Source organism: Podarcis gaigeae (assembly GCF_964106915.1).
Source record: "Podarcis gaigeae genome assembly, chromosome: 2".
Lineage (NCBI taxonomy): Eukaryota > Metazoa > Chordata > Lepidosauria > Squamata > Lacertidae > Podarcis > Podarcis gaigeae.
This window is the reverse complement of record NC_139679.1, coordinates 8,411,746-8,426,987: the sequence shown is the minus strand read 5'-3', so window position 1 is coordinate 8,426,987 and position 15,242 is coordinate 8,411,746. Positions and strand designations below refer to the sequence as shown.

The 15,242-nt window shown below is 47.1% G+C and overlaps 1 protein-coding gene across 1 annotated transcript; it reads right to left on the bottom strand.

Annotated features, from left to right (window-relative positions):
• Positions 1-1,742: 1,742 nt before the first annotated feature.
• Positions 1,743-15,046, bottom strand: CYP27B1 (cytochrome P450 family 27 subfamily B member 1). Its single transcript, XM_083729455.1, has 9 exons — positions 14,780-15,046; positions 11,426-11,616; positions 9,406-9,602; positions 8,080-8,280; positions 6,795-6,958; positions 5,515-5,681; positions 4,716-4,797; positions 3,461-3,658; positions 1,743-3,006 (listed from the first exon to the last, which is right to left on the bottom strand). Exons 1-9 carry the CDS (start codon positions 14,981-14,983, stop codon positions 2,893-2,895), a joined length of 1,518 nt encoding a protein of 505 aa, XP_083585581.1. The 5' UTR covers positions 14,984-15,046; the 3' UTR covers positions 1,743-2,892.
• Between the last annotated feature and the right edge of the window lie 196 nt (positions 15,047-15,242).

Here is a 15,242-nt window from a genome sequence, read left to right as displayed (position 1 = left end):
CTTTCTGCCAGCCAGGGAGGAGGGAGGCTCCAACTGTGTTGCTTGGCTCCCTGGCTCGCCCCTCTCCAGCCTCCTCTTACCAGCCTCAACCCCCGGGAGCCCCTCCCCACCGGGACTGGTGGGCGTCTCGGGCCCTTCCACTGCCATCCTCCTCGCAGCCGCCAAACTGAGCGTCTCTGCCTGGGGCCTCCCCTCTGCCCGCCGCCGCTCCCACTAGACCGTACTGCGGCTGCACCGCTAAAGGACCCAGATGAGATGGGCAGCCTGGCGCGACCTATGAATTGCTGAGGAGCCTTGAGAGGAGAGCGAGGGCAACCATAGAAAAAGCAGTTCAGAGAGAGGAGGAGGAGGCGGAGGCGCGGGCAGGTGTTCCAAGGGCTAACCATAGAGGGGGAAAGTGGAGGAAGGACCACAAGCGCTTATCCCATAGATTTGTAGTGGTAGACTAGCATAGATGGTCTGATCTGCGGGTTTACTTTGGGCGGTATTCCCCCCCCCCTTCCTCCCACCCCACCTGATGGAACTGGGAGCTGCAGATGGAACACAAGAGAAAAGATACAGAACTGCAGCAGCATCTTCGTAGCTTGGACTTCGTTTTGCGCAAAAAGTGGTTGCTGCTTGTAGTTATTTAATTGCAGTGTTTCATCAGCTGGTGTCTTGAGCAGCAACCTCTGGAAACGAAGGGCTAAAAACCGGCGCTGGTCCCTTTTAACTTCGTATTTCAGCTGGTTGCCGAAAATCCCTTATTTTGGCTGCTGATCCCTTATTTTCGAGGCGGCTGGTCCCTTATTTTCAAATCTGTAAGTTGACAGCTATGGGCAGTGATGGAGAGCAGCAATGCTGCAACCATTGGGTGGCTGGGTCTATCTGCCATTCACATTGACCCAGAGTGATGCTACAGTGGGGGGTGGGAATTTAAGGGTTTGTCAGAGCCAGCCTCCTGGCTCAGGGCAGGGGTCAGCTGTGGGTCCTGCTTGAGCACTGGGGCTTCAGCAACTGCCCAGGTTTCCTGGATGTGGGTGCCAGCCCTTCCAAGCCCTCCGTGGTGCATTTCCTTGGGGTTTAAAAATGGGCTCAGTTTGTCGGGTGCGCTAACCTAGACAGACTTGGTATAACTGCACTACGGGTGGGGAAGGGAAAGGATTTTGCACTGTGAGTGGCTGCTCCATGGAACTCTGTAGGAGGAAAAAGCTTTTTGGCACACTGGTTAATGATAAGGTGTAGGAGAGAACAAGTCATGAGCTGTTTTGTAATGTTGGAACTCTTTTAGAATTATGTCTGCCACTTCAGTTTAACCATGATGGCTTGGCCACCTTGGGAGTTGCACTGTGATGGGTGCTGGGAGTTAACCATCAGTGACCCCCTATAACACTCACAAGCGTAAGGAGACCATAAGGCGAAGTTGCTAGAAAGCAAATTTCAAGTTTCCAGACTAGATAATGCTCACCCAGCCATTACCATTAGAGAGTCAGTGTGGTTTTGAGTGTTGAAACTAGGACCAGGGAAACCAGAGTTCAAATCCCTAGTCAGCTATGAAGCTCACTGGGTGATTGTGGGCCAGTAACTCACTCTCAGCCTACCCAACCTTACAGGGTTGTTGTGAAGTTACAATAGAGGAGGGGAATGATGTATGCCACCTTGAGCGGCGTGGAGGAAAGGTGGGATCAAAAGTGCAATCAATCAATCAATCACAATCTCTCTGTTTGGCGTTTCAGCTCAAAGTCACAGATAAACAAGTCAGATTTTTTTAAAAAAACAGTTCATGTTTATTATCCAGAGATAATAAATAACATTTAAACATAGCACCAAAGAAACAGCCTTTAAGGTAGACAGCTTTGGTTACAGGAACTGTTCTGATGCAGCTGTTTTTAAAATACAGAACATTTGTACACATAATTTATAGGTTATAAAAATATAAATATGTAGGGGAAGGGTATTAAATATAAATGATTATATTTAAAATACAAAAGATTAGCATAATAACAATATTAATAATAATAAATAATAAGGCTCTTAAATACATTCCTGTTCTCCATTCCCACAGCTCCTAACAGGGAAGATCTGTATAACTGCCTCAACTTCAGTGATTAAAAAAAACACATATAATTTGAAATGAAGTTTGGCTTGCTTTTGGGGGGTCTTTTCACACACCTGGGTGGGGATATAAATACTGTCACTGCATCTAGAAACCAGCTTTTCCACCCTGAGAAGGAAACTAAATATCACTTTCAAGATACAAGCGAGAGATAACCTGGGTGACTGCATTCTGACAGTGATCCAACACTGATCTAATATGGACGATCTACATATGCCAATGGCACCTAATGGACAATGTTGCGGTGGAGAAGATGCACAAACTTCACCCGTATTGCTTCGTTTTTGGATGGCCTTCCTTGAGGTTGCTGTCATGGAGCATTGGGCACGCACACATGAACTCACAGTTGCACAGATATCACATTGGCAGTTTGGTATACAGTACAGTCACACCTGCCACTGGTTTTCTGGGCTCCTTGCTTTCCATCAGATTTCCTGAAAGTTCTGGGAACTATCAAACTGAGTGAGAAAAGCAGGTACGTTTCAGAGCAAAACTGCTCTTCCCACAGTTCCCCTTTGTTTATTTTAAGTGCACATTGATACTCTATATAATGTGCTGGGAAACTCTGGCTCTGGAGAAATCACCTCTAGCAAGACCTCCAAGACACAGCGGAGGGTGCCACTTAAGAGAGGAAGCACCAGTGGCCCCTTTGCCTGACCTCAGTCAATGTCACTGCTCTACAGCCGTTCTTCAAGCAGACTCCAAAGAATCCAGAAGAATAGCTTTGTCACACCCAGCCTCAAGGTCTAGTGTGCTTTGACGGGAAGACCAGCATCAGTTGTTCTGTTTCATCCTGATTAGCGGCTCAGAAATTGCAGATTGATTTCCTTCTCTGGAACCAGCAGAGTGCGTGTCATGGGTCTCACGATGTGGCCTTCTTGTTCTGGCTTCACTTCAAAATGCATCAGGATCTGCAAGACAAGAGGAGCGATGGCTTGTTAGCAGGGCAGCTGCTGAGCAAGGAGCAGCAAGGCATAAAACAAAGATGTCATCTGGAAAAAGGCCAAAGGAGATGCTCAAGGAGCTTGCTCAGAGGAGAGGAGAACAAGAGAGACAAGATCTGAATGCATTCACTTCCCACTGGGATTCAAGGAATCTTGCAAATCTAGGGCCACTAGATTTGGCTCCTGCCAAACTTCTACCTGAATGTGCTGGTCCCTTTAAGAAGGACCAGGATCAGCAAGAGGGATGGTGGTGTAAAAGCTGGCAGAAAGTGAATGCGACCTCTTGTCCCTCCAAGAACAGGGCTTTTGGGATAAACCCACCCACTGTGTCTCAGTTCCATAAGATGAAAACAGCCCCTTAGGGTCATCCACATTTTCTCCATCAGCATTGATCTAGGGTCTTCTCCTTGCAGACACTCACCCTAGACAGGGCGAGATACACTTCCAGCTCTGCAATGCGTCGTCCAATGCAACTGCGCTTGCCAAAGCCGAAGGGGATAGAGGCGTACGGGTGGTGAGCGTCGTCCTTTCGCAGCCATCGCTCCGGCTGGAATGAGTTGGGATTGGAGAAGTACTTTGCGTCACGTGACGTAGCATAATGGCAGAGGGTGATCAAGGTCTGAAAGAGCAGGGAAAGGGAACATCATGAGGAAAACAGCCCAGGGACCCTAAGTTCAGAGTGCACATGGCCAAAAGACCCATCCCTAAGAAGAATGCCTTCATAGCTTCATCCTGGTCCTCCTTCAACGGCTTCCTCTCTTTCTTATTTGGAGAGCAAAGCTTCTGCGCTGCAGCCTTAACCTCATTCTGCCTGCATCTCTACTGCCATTCCTCTTTCTCCTGCACTAGTTTTCCCTCCTGCAAGGACCCCTTTGCACATGCATCAGTTTGCTGAGGATACCTATGTGCCTGAGATGTTGCTGAGAAGCATTTTTTTTTTTAAAGGATGCATATTCCATTCACTTGGGTTCACCTGCCAGGCTTGCTTTTAAGACCTCTTCAGGACCCTGCACAGATTGAGTGCACGTCCAACACTTCCAAGCAATGACCACCCGATACACACACGTGTTTTCTTGGCCAGATATTGTAAGTGTTGGGATTTCATACTCCAGATTTGCAGCAGTTCTCTGCCTGCAGCATTGCTGACCTAAAGGAGCAGTTGCACATCATAGGCCAGAGGAGCATTGTGTAGGATGAAGCAGAAGACAAGGCAATTCCGCCTGCCAGGGCCATCTGCTCACCACCAACCTATGTGGCTGAGGACCACAGTGTGCCAGAAGCAGATGCACTGCAGAGCCAGAATGCTCCAGAGGACTCAAAGAAGGAAGCCAAGCTACACTTCCCAGGCTTGCTTCCTTTATGAACAAAGGAACATGCCTTCTACCAAGTCTTGATGCTGGTCCAGTCAGCTCAGCATTGTCTACATCTACTGGCAGTGGCTATCCAGGATTTCAGGCACAAGTCTTGGCTGGCCGTTCTGGGAGCTGCTGGGGCATCGAACCTGTGACCTTCTGCATACAAAGCAAGTACTGAGCTATGGCCCTTTAGGAGCCATGCATATCCCAGAATGGATGCTGCCTTCTTAAAGCTACTGCTTCTCTTTAGCTCCACCCAGAGAATGATGGCTATCATCCATCCCCATCCCCTCTTTGCATCCAATTTTGTAACACGCTCACCTTTTTGGGGATCAGATAGTCTCCCACTTGGATGTCCCTGTCTGAGATGACCCGTGCATTGCCAGGAATCACAGGGTACAACCTGGAGGGGAAAACAGAGCAGCCAAAGTGAATATAAAGGAATTGATTCCCCCCAACGTGTCGCAATGTTTACTCAGCTCCCTAACCTTTTCCTCTTTGAGTGCAAATCTCCCAGCTGGCTGATTATGCTGCTGCAGCTGTTGCAGCCCAAAGGAAGCACCCGATTTTCTTACTTATAATAATAATATTTTATTTATATCCCGCCCTCCCCAGCCAAAGCCGGGCTCAGAGCAGCTAACAACAGTAAAAGTACTTATGTGCACAGAGCTTGAAAAGTGCAGCAGATAAGTTTAAATCTTCCTGGCTTTAAGGATCATCAGGATGAATGCTAGTGGCCAAATCACAGGGAATCTGCCTCCTTTTCCTATACAGCTGCCAAAGGCTCCATCCTTGGTCCTCACCTGAATGCCAGCTTCAATGCAACTTTTAAAAGGATTAGACTGACTTTTCTCAACCTGGTGCTCTGTTGATGTTGTTGGCAATAGAGCTTCCAACAGTTCCAGCCAGCATGGCCAATGTCATAGAATAATAGAGCTGGAAGGGACCCCGTGGGTCATCTAGTCCAACCCCGTGCAATGCAGGAATCTCAGGATAAGGTTGGTGGGAGAGTGGTCTTCTAGGCAATGGCAGACCTGGTCACATTTTATGCTTCCCCCAGCAACCTCAGCAAGCAACCTCCCCATGTACTCTCCCATCCGTTCCCAAAAATGGGGCTCACCTCAGCGCCTCCTTCACCACCGCCTTCAGCAAGGGCATTTGGGCTACATCGGCTGCCGTTGGGATGGCACTGCCCTTCATCACTGCTGCAATTTCTTTGTGGAGGGCTGTTTGCACCTCCGGGTGACGGGACAACTCATACAGGCTCCAGGACAAAGTGCTCGAGATCTGCAGCGATAGAGACCAGGGCAGGGTTCATCATTAGGCTATTAGGAGTCAGAATGGGATTTCTGCAGCAGAGTTATTCCTCCTTTGCATGGCAGAAGAGTAAATATTAGCAGGGCAATCCTATACGTGCCTACTCAGAAGTTAAAGTCCCATTGAGTTCAATAGGGTAAGAGGGTATAGGGTTCTTGTTCTGCCAATCACATTGCACAGAACAGCCAAGATGTTACGCTGCAATTATGACCAATTAAGAGAAAGGGAGTGTTCCTGGCCTTCATTCCAAGAGAGAGAAAGAGGTGTGTGCAGCGTCCCATTCCCCAGAACCAGGAAATTTACTTCATATTTGCATAGAGGTGTTCTTTTAAAACAAAAACAAAAACTCAGCTACTTCATATTCTAGGGCTAGGCCTTGGCACAGAAAATAAGTTCCAGGCTCAAATTAAGCTCCACTTAATAGCTGTAAAAGGGACGTGGGTGGTGCTGTGGGTTAAACCACAGAGCCTAAGACTTGCCGATCAGAAGGTCGGCGGTTTGAATCCCCGCGATGGGGTGAGCTCCTGTTGCTCAGTCCCTGCTCCTGCCCACCTAGCAGTTCAAAAGCGCAAGTAGATAAATAGGTACCACTCTGGCGGGAAGGTAAATGGCATTACTGTGTACTGCTCTGGTTCGCCAGAAGCTGCTTAGTCATGCTGGCCACATGACCCGGAAGCTGTATGCCGGCTCCCTCGGCCAATAAAGCGAGATGAGCGCCGCAACCCCAGAGTCAGTCACAACTGGACCTAATGGTCAGGGGTCCCTTTACCTTTAATAGCTGTAAAATTGCCCTCCTGCAAGAGGAGATAGAAGTGAAAAAGAGGCACAAAGGCCAAAGAAAATCCTCAAATTGGGGTCAGTACATAGGATTCCATGGCATGGCATGGCACTGTTAACCAGAGTGGCACTGTTATCAGAAGCCGCTGTCTGTCTCACAGGAAAGCACAGCATGCCAACCAGTGGCTACCAGGGCCTTCTGCTATTTTTCCATCTCAGAGACCTACTTCACTTAGTGCCCAATTGTGTAAGGGGGGGCTGCTCCTGTAAGAAGCACCTCCCCCCAGTGTCTTCCAAAAGGCTTACCGTGTCCACGCCAGCTAGCAGAAGCTCAGTCACGTTCCCATAGATGGATTTCATGGACAGCTTCTCCTGTGCCAGGTAGTAAGTCAGGTATTTTCCTTCCACCTTCTCCCCCCGTGAGATTTTCTCCGAAACTTCAGCCATCCGCTTGTCAATGTGTCCTTTGGCTGGAAAGGAAGTGGCACGAAATGAGCACTTGCTCTCCAGGGAGAGCCGCCAAGCAAGGCATTCAGTCACCCGTCGCGGACATGTCAGCCTGGGCCAATTGCTTCTTGCAGGAAGACAGCTCAAACAGTCATTTCAGGGGCTTCCAGGCTGCCCTGTCTTTGAATTCTCATGGCATTGCTATCTAGACAGGAGAGCTGCTGCATGATCTAGCCGCAAGGAGGCTAAATGGCTGGTTATGCATGGGTCACATCCTCATCACATGTTTAAAGCACTTTAACAGTCGTGGCTTCTCCCCCAGAAGTGAATCTAGTGGTTTGTTTTTGCCAGTGGCATCAGTACTAATGCATTTCTGGAAAAAGGTTGCTATTAAAGCTGGATCCTATCAATATCTAGAAAACCCTATAAAAATATTCGTTTTACGAAGGCCTTCTCTGCCATATAATTATTGGTAAGTGTTGCAGGCGGCTTTCTTGGTCCTGCTATTAAAACCTACGTTGATTACCGTATTTTTTGCTCTATAAGACTCACTTTTTCCCTCCTAAAAAGTAAGGGGAAATGTGTGTGTGTGTGTGTGTGTGTGCGCGCGCGTGTGTGTGTGTGTGTGTCTTATGGAGGCTGCACAGCTATCCCAGAATGCAGGCTGCACAGCTATCCCAGAAGCCAGAACAGCAAAAGGGATCGCTGCTATCGCTGCACAGCGATCCCTCTTGCTGTTCTGGCTTCTGGGATTCAGAATATTTTTTTCCTTGTTTTCCTCCTCCAAAAACTAGGTGCGTCTTGTGGTCTGGTGCGTCTTATAGAGCGAAAAATACAGTAATCTTTTCTTTCTTTCCAGAATTGGAACGGTGGTTGCATCAGTTTTAAACCACCCTTCAGAGCCACGTGGAATTAAGCAGCACATACATTTAACCTGCAGTCTCAAAACACAACAAAAACTGTGCAACTTCTTGCAGGAGGGAGAAATAACCCCAACACAGACACACACAGGTGCAGTGAGAATGAAATGCAACGATTTATGCCAAGCTTGCTTAGTGAGCGACAAAGATTCTGATTGGTGCTAGAACAACAGGCCACTTAGCTCCTCTTCAAGGTGCTGACAAGCTCTGGTGGCAACACTCACCAAATTCAAACATATAGTCCCAGGATTCACAGAACTTCTGCCATGGCTTGGGAAAGATGCGATGTAAGAACTTGGGCATTGCCATCGTTAGCAGAGTCATGATGAACATGGTGTTGATGGAACTAATGAAGTTCTCCGTTTCCTGGGGGACTTTGGGCTCCAGGCAACCAATGCGGGACTCAAAGAGGACGGAAGAGATGCCTAGAACAAAAGCAATTAAATCGATTAAGCCACGAGAGGAGATGCTATCTGGCCTGGCTCCTTTTGCTGCTTTGCCCAACTATGTGGATGTGACTTTCAGAGGGACTGTAATAAACACCTGCTGCAATAGGGATGGGGAAAATGTGGCCACACTGCACATTGTTGGACTCCAGCTCCTATCATCGCTAACCACTGGTCCTGCTGGTTGGGGCTGATGGGAGTTTGAGTCCAGCATCATCTAGAGGGGCCACAGATTTTCCCAGCTCTTCAACAACACTTCAACAACTTGAGTCAGACCAAGATATGGATCTTTCACAATACCTGTTTGGCACATCCATGGTGAATGACAGGTGTGTGGGGGTGGGGGAGAACTCTTTTAATATATCCATATAAGGACAGTTAAATATTGTGAATGTGTTGGTGGAGCAGCTCCCTGGACAACCCCAAAAATTCTCAGAATTCTATTACAAGATCTGGATTTTGCAACTAAGCCAATTCAGTTACACCTTTCATAACTGTTTCCACTAGATAGGAGAAAGATCAATTAACTATGTAAAGCACGATAATCCCAGCTCCTGGCTCTAGTAAATCCTCCTTCACAAAACTTCGCACTTTGGCTTCTGTTTTCAGGTCCATCTTTACAGCCACAAGGGCTAAAAACTTAGAATTTGTTGTCATTTAAGAAACAAAAATGAAAGCCGAGAGTTTTCTTTAAAAGGATGCCGGAGGATTCTGCACTCAGTGCCAGTTCCTGCAGAACACATTGTTCTGGCTTATGGTACGGAAGGATTTTGGAAGTAGGGACACCAGGAGAGGTTCTGAGGTTTTGTGAAGTGGCAAATGCAGCTTTGCAGGAGCAGAGTTGAATGAGGCGCTGCAGGAAACGGGCAGGGAAGAAAGGTGTTCCTGACATAATCTCACTGAATTATCACCCTGTCCTAAAACAAAAAAACATTCCCAAACAAATCCAACCCAGAACCTGCTCAAAATGACGACCTTAGCTGTTGCAAGAAGAACAAAAATTAATCTCGGCTTCCCTCGATGCTTAAATGTCAAACCGATATAACTCTGGGCTACGCGGTTTACTAGGGTGGCACACACAAATGCGGTAAACAAAACACATACCTTCCAATCCAAACTTGTAAAATTCGTCAGCCACATTCTTGACCACGTGCTGATCATGGAAACTCCGCTGGTGCTCCAGCCGTCGGATCAGATCACCGACCACATCGTTCAGAGTGCCAGTGTAGGACTCCACTTCTTTGGGCTTCAGCATATGCTTCCCAAGGAGGCTGCGAGTTTTCTGCCACTCCTCGCCTTCCCTGCATGGAAGAGAGAGGCCTCCATTAGCTCCCTGGGCAGGAGACCTGTCCAAACCCCGTGCAGGGGGCAGCCACAAGCACCTCAAAACAAGGGACCCCAAGTCCTCAGCGTTGGGAATCTAAGCATGTTCCCTCCACAAGGGTAGGATAAAAGTCCCGCTGAAATTGATGAGCGGTGCTTCGAAAGAGAAAAACTACCAGTGGCTTTGTTCTTCTGCTTCTCCTTATTACTCACATCCTGTGTCTAAACTGCAGAAGCAGCAGCCCAGCTGATGAGAAAACGCCCACCAAGGGGAGCCTTGAGTCATAGAATTGCTCTAGCTATTTCTCACTCCCAGCTGGCACTTTTGTGCAAGCCCCGGAAGGATCCTGCAGTTCCTGCCTGACACATTTCCGGGAAATAAAAAAACCGCGAGAGCGAGGAACAGGAAACCGCAGCCAGCAGGGTTGCAAAAAACGGATGGAAGGTGGGGAAGGGGGACCCCCTTTTTTTCTGTTTACCACACCGGTGCTCTACAGTAGAAAAGGCAAGCTCAGAATCTGCAGTTAAAGGCTCCCGAAGGAGCAGTACAAAACCCAAGCAAAGCAATAATGGAGAGAGCTTCTGTGAAACTGCTGATAAGAGTCAGGCATGGGATTGTTGCTCAGGGAGCAGCTTGCAAACATTGCAGCTCTGTCCTTGGAAAGTGGTACTTTGAAGAGAGACTCTTCCCCCCCATCCCAGCTTTATGGTGATGATGAAGCGCCAGGAGCTCTGGCCCGTTTGTCCAGCTGTCCAACTCCTCGGCCCAAACTCTTACCACAGTGGCAGGCAAGTGGCAAGCCTGCCACCTGTCTAGAGCATGGGGAGATGTCACTCTGGTGCATGCGAGAACATAAACAGGCCTGCCCTGACCAATCTTCACCTCAGATATGGAGCCGTCCACAAGGTAGCACTAAGCAAGACAAGTCAAGCTAGAGTTGCAGGTCTTAATCCCTTGAGCTGAAATGTCAGGGCTTTAGTATCCTTCTCAAGGACTCCAGGGGACACAGGTGTCCTCTCCTGGCAAGTGTCATTGGGTTCTATCTACTTCCTCAGCTCCAGCCAATATCTCACAGGAGACCCGGCAATCCTGTAGACCTGCACACCAAGGCCTTAATTCTCTGGTTTAGGATTGCCAGATGCCTCTGCTGTAGGCTGTCCGCCCTGTAAAAGCTGTGGCTCTCCAGATGTTGCTAGACCAGATCTCCCATCACGCCTAACTACGTTGGCTGGGGGAGATCAGAGCTGTATTTTCACAGGTTTCCCCTCCCCTGTTGTGTAAGAGTCAGGTGGTTGCGACTTCATTCATCAAGGAAGGGTGCCAAATACCGTATAGGACAGGGAGAGCAGGAAATGGACGTTACATGCAACTCCTTTAAGACGAGCAGCTTACACACTGTGTGTAGGTGGTAGGTTATGTAACTGCCTACTGTGGGGACTTTTGTAAATTTTCATGGCACAGGAACTGAAAACCATGTCGGATCCCACACTGTTTCCCAGGCTCTCAATTCTATCCAGCAGCCCATGGGAAACGGTAGGGTCTCAGGATCGCTCCCAAAATGGCCTCCACGTCACATGGCTCCATGTAACGAAGATCATCTTGAAAGTATTCCAGACAAGACTAGAGAGAGCGATTGAATGCGCTTCACAAGCCCCACACCAGCGTGCAAATTCCGAATTGTCATGGTATAAAGAAAGAGGATAAAAAGGATCCTCTTTTGACTAGACAATGAAATCTCTCTCCTGCAACATCTGTCCTCCTCAGCCCCATGTGTAGAGAGAGAGAAGAATTAACACTTACGCAGTAAGGAGCCCATACGCATGGCCTCGACATTCCCGATAATCCTTCCAGGAGGAGATGGCGGAGCGAATGGGGTGTTTGCCCTCTTGCCGTAACACCTGCTCAATCAGGCTGGGATCTGCAACGTGGACCGTCAGGATGGGTCCAAAGCTGGCCTTCCACATTGGGCCATACTTGGCTTTGCCTTCGATCTAGGACAGAAGCAGGAGGAAAACTTATTAGATAACACAGAACGCTCTAGGAGGGTTCCGCAAGAGGAGAGGTCTAGTTCCCTCCATGCTTACTATGGTCTATCCACACACGTTTTTAATTTCACCTGCTGGATTGCTTCCAATCTTACATAGAAAGAAGATTGCAGGTGGGATTACCACCTGGCATGGCTCTTGTTCTGAACTGCATTGGTCTTTTAAAACAGCTGCATGAAAGGCACATATTCAACAGGTGAAGCTTTGCACAATACCATGTTCCCATACTAGGAAGGCTTTGAGCACTGAATTTCAGTCCCCTCGTACCAGAGCAGAGAAGCAGTATTGGCGGTGAGAGGGGTATTGTTTTGTTCTAACTATTGATTTGAGCTTTTATCCTGTGTTTTTATCTTGTGAACTGTCCTGAGATCTTCAGGTGAAGGGTGATACAGAAATGGAATTAATTAATTAATTAATTAATTAATTAATTAATTAATTAAGATAGACTTCCTTGCAGGGTGAGAGTTAAGAGATCTCATTCAGCCCTTGCACAGTGCACTGGCTCTCTGGCAAAAACAGTATGCTGTTTATGGCCATATAGAGCAGTTGTGGTGATCAGCTGACCTACAAACGGGATTGTGTTTCCATGATTCCATCACTGAGAAGTGGGTGCCTTTTCTGGGGGTGTGGGTGCGACAGGAAGCTCTGTTGCAAGAACCCTACATCATAGAAACTGCCACAAGAAATCTCACTCTGTCATCCTGGCATAGCTCTGGGGCATCAGGAGCCCGACTAAATTGTATAAAAACGCAGCATGTGTTACTCCGGTGCTGGAGCCAGATACAGTAAGCTAAATGAATGATTCATTGCCTTAATTAGGTTTGGGAGGGGCCTGTTTCAAACAGAAGCTTTCAGTCTCACTCACGGTTCCAACCATCACACCTGATACAGCCCAAAGGGGAAGTTATTCATTGCTGAGTTACGTTTCAGCAATAAACAAAAATAAAAGCAACCTTTCATTTACATAGTACTTTCACATGCAAATTGTGCTTTACAAGCTGTATCACGCTCATCCTCACAACAGAACACTATCCAGGGAAAAGTTCAACACATTTCAAGTGCCACTGATATGGAAGGAAATTAATGAACAACCCTATACATGCCTACTCTGAAACTGAGTTCATGGAGCTTACTTTGAGCACTAAAGAAAGCAGCAAGCAGCAGGACAAGTAGAAGTGAGGATTGGCCCTTATTATGTAATTGCAGTCTTAAACACCTGCCTTACTCTCCCTTTCAATGGGATTTTGTGTGCATAAGACTACATTGGATCACAGATTAGACTTTGGCAAACTTAAATTAGACTGATCTCTCTTGGAGCGGGGAAGGAAATAAGCTGGGATTTTGTATTTCTTTTCCTTTTTTGTAATTGTTGTTATATATTGGGAATCTATAAAACTATGTTTATTAGAAGGGAAAAGAAGGGGAAAGACTACATTGGAGTAAGTCCCAATAACTCAGTGGGACTAACTTCTGAGTAAACATAACTGCTTCGGATTGCCGCCCAAGTTACTTTATCTACGCCTAAATTCCCACAAAGGTCTGTTGAACTATACATTCCTGTTCATGTTGAATGTACAGTATAAAACTATCAACAAAGTTGGAAGGCAAGCAAGTTTTGGAAGTACAAGGCACGGAAATTGTCACCAGATTAGTGAACTGGCCAATTAAGATTCGTCCTCCGCTTCAAGCAATTCTCGCACTTTCAGGACGTGTGTGAGCAAGTGAAGGCTAATATAATGATCATTTTTAGTTTTTTAAAAAGGTTTTAACATTCTTGTCAAGATGACTAAATCACACATTTGTTACGCTCGTTCCACACATGCAGTCAAAGCAAGCATTTATGGGTTAAACTGCCTCCATTTATACACATCACTGCAGAAGTGTGGGCTTTAAACACACAGAGATGGTATTTAAGGGTTTACAATTGGTTTACACTGCAAAGCAAAAAAAAGAACGAAACACCTAGAGTTGTGTCAACCTGCCTTACTGCCAAGCTTTCACAGGGCTGTGTTGACAAGCAAGCCAAGGAATGGAAAGCTTAGTCTACATTATTTAAATAGCTTTTTACAAGCCTGGCTGGAGACGAGTGGTGTTCATCGGAAATGTTAAGTTTACCTGAGGGAAGATCCTTGTACCTTGCTTTATTCTCCTTGCAGGGCGTGTGTTTAAATTGCATAAACAACGTAAAACAAAATATGCTCCCATTCAGTAGGGATGGGAAATTGGGGGCTCTCCATACGCTATCGGACTACAACTCCCATCATCCCTAGCCACATACTATGCTGGCTGATGTTGGTGAGAGTTAGAATCCAGAAACATCTGGAGGGCTGCAGGTTTCCCATCCCTGACATCCCTGGGAAACTTTTTAATGTTTGCAGTGCCTTGTTCTCGTCACTTTTGGAAAGAAATTTCCAGTGCTCATTGAAGATATAGTTATAGATGTAGATACAGATATATAGATACAGTCAGGATTTTCAACAGATTTGTTGGAGTGTTCTTTATCAGAATCTCCTGGAATTTTTTAAGGCATTGACCTTAACTTTGAGGCTCACTTTCTCCTTAGTCTCCAGGATGAAAAATATCTGGTTACCTCACCACATTCAAGCATACAAACTTTTTGATGGAGCCAAGGTAACAGAGAAATAAAAACTGGGGTACCATCAGTTTCTGAACTATTTTTAAAGGAAATTTGCCAAAATCTACACTTCCAACATGTGTTATGTGTGTGTTTCAATGAATCAAAGTTTGCACATACAGTAATGTTATTCCATTCCACAGAGGAAGATTTCTGTGAAACTCAAAAGCTTGCAGAATTCTAGAGCCCCACCATCTGATTCAAGAGACACTTCGAACTAAAAGAAAAAGAAAAACCTGACTTCTCCTCCTACCCTTTGAAACCAAACCAGTCCACTATTAAATTTAAGTAGATGTGACTAGGAAAGTTTTCAAGCCTCAAAGCACTAAGAGGAAGAACTTAGCGACCGTTTTAATGTGCCTTTCCTGCCATAAACATACGATCCTAGACAAATCAATGGCAAAAAAAAGAAGAAGGAAAAAGTGGGGGAGAGGATATTCAACGCCCTTTACTTTTACGCTGGTAAAAGCTTACCTGGAGTTCGTGCAGCCGTGACAGCCCCTTTTTGCAGAAGAGGTCGCTGAAGAAACTCAGAGCGCTGGGTCCTGGCATCTCGTCCAGGGTCTTGTGGCTTTTGATCACCCTGACCGGAGCTTTGAGGACAGGATCAGCCCAAATCTCAGGGAAGCATCGCGCCAGCAAGGATGCCCTGCCGGCCAGCTTGAGCGTCTGAGGCATCTTTGCTCTCCAAAGCCGAAATACTTCGAGAGTTGGTTGCCGGTGGCGAAGTTCTGTTGGAGGAGCATCTTGGGGCGCCTTCTATTTATGGAGAAAACATGTGGAAGCCGGCAGGACACGCCCCTGCCATGCCTCATACCTTGGGTCCCCGCCCCGATTCTTGGTCCAGCACCTCATCCTGCCGCAGGGTGCCAAGGGTGGCCAATCAGGGCGCGTGGGTGGGGATGGCGTCCCGTGCGCTTTTGCAAGAGTCGGGCAG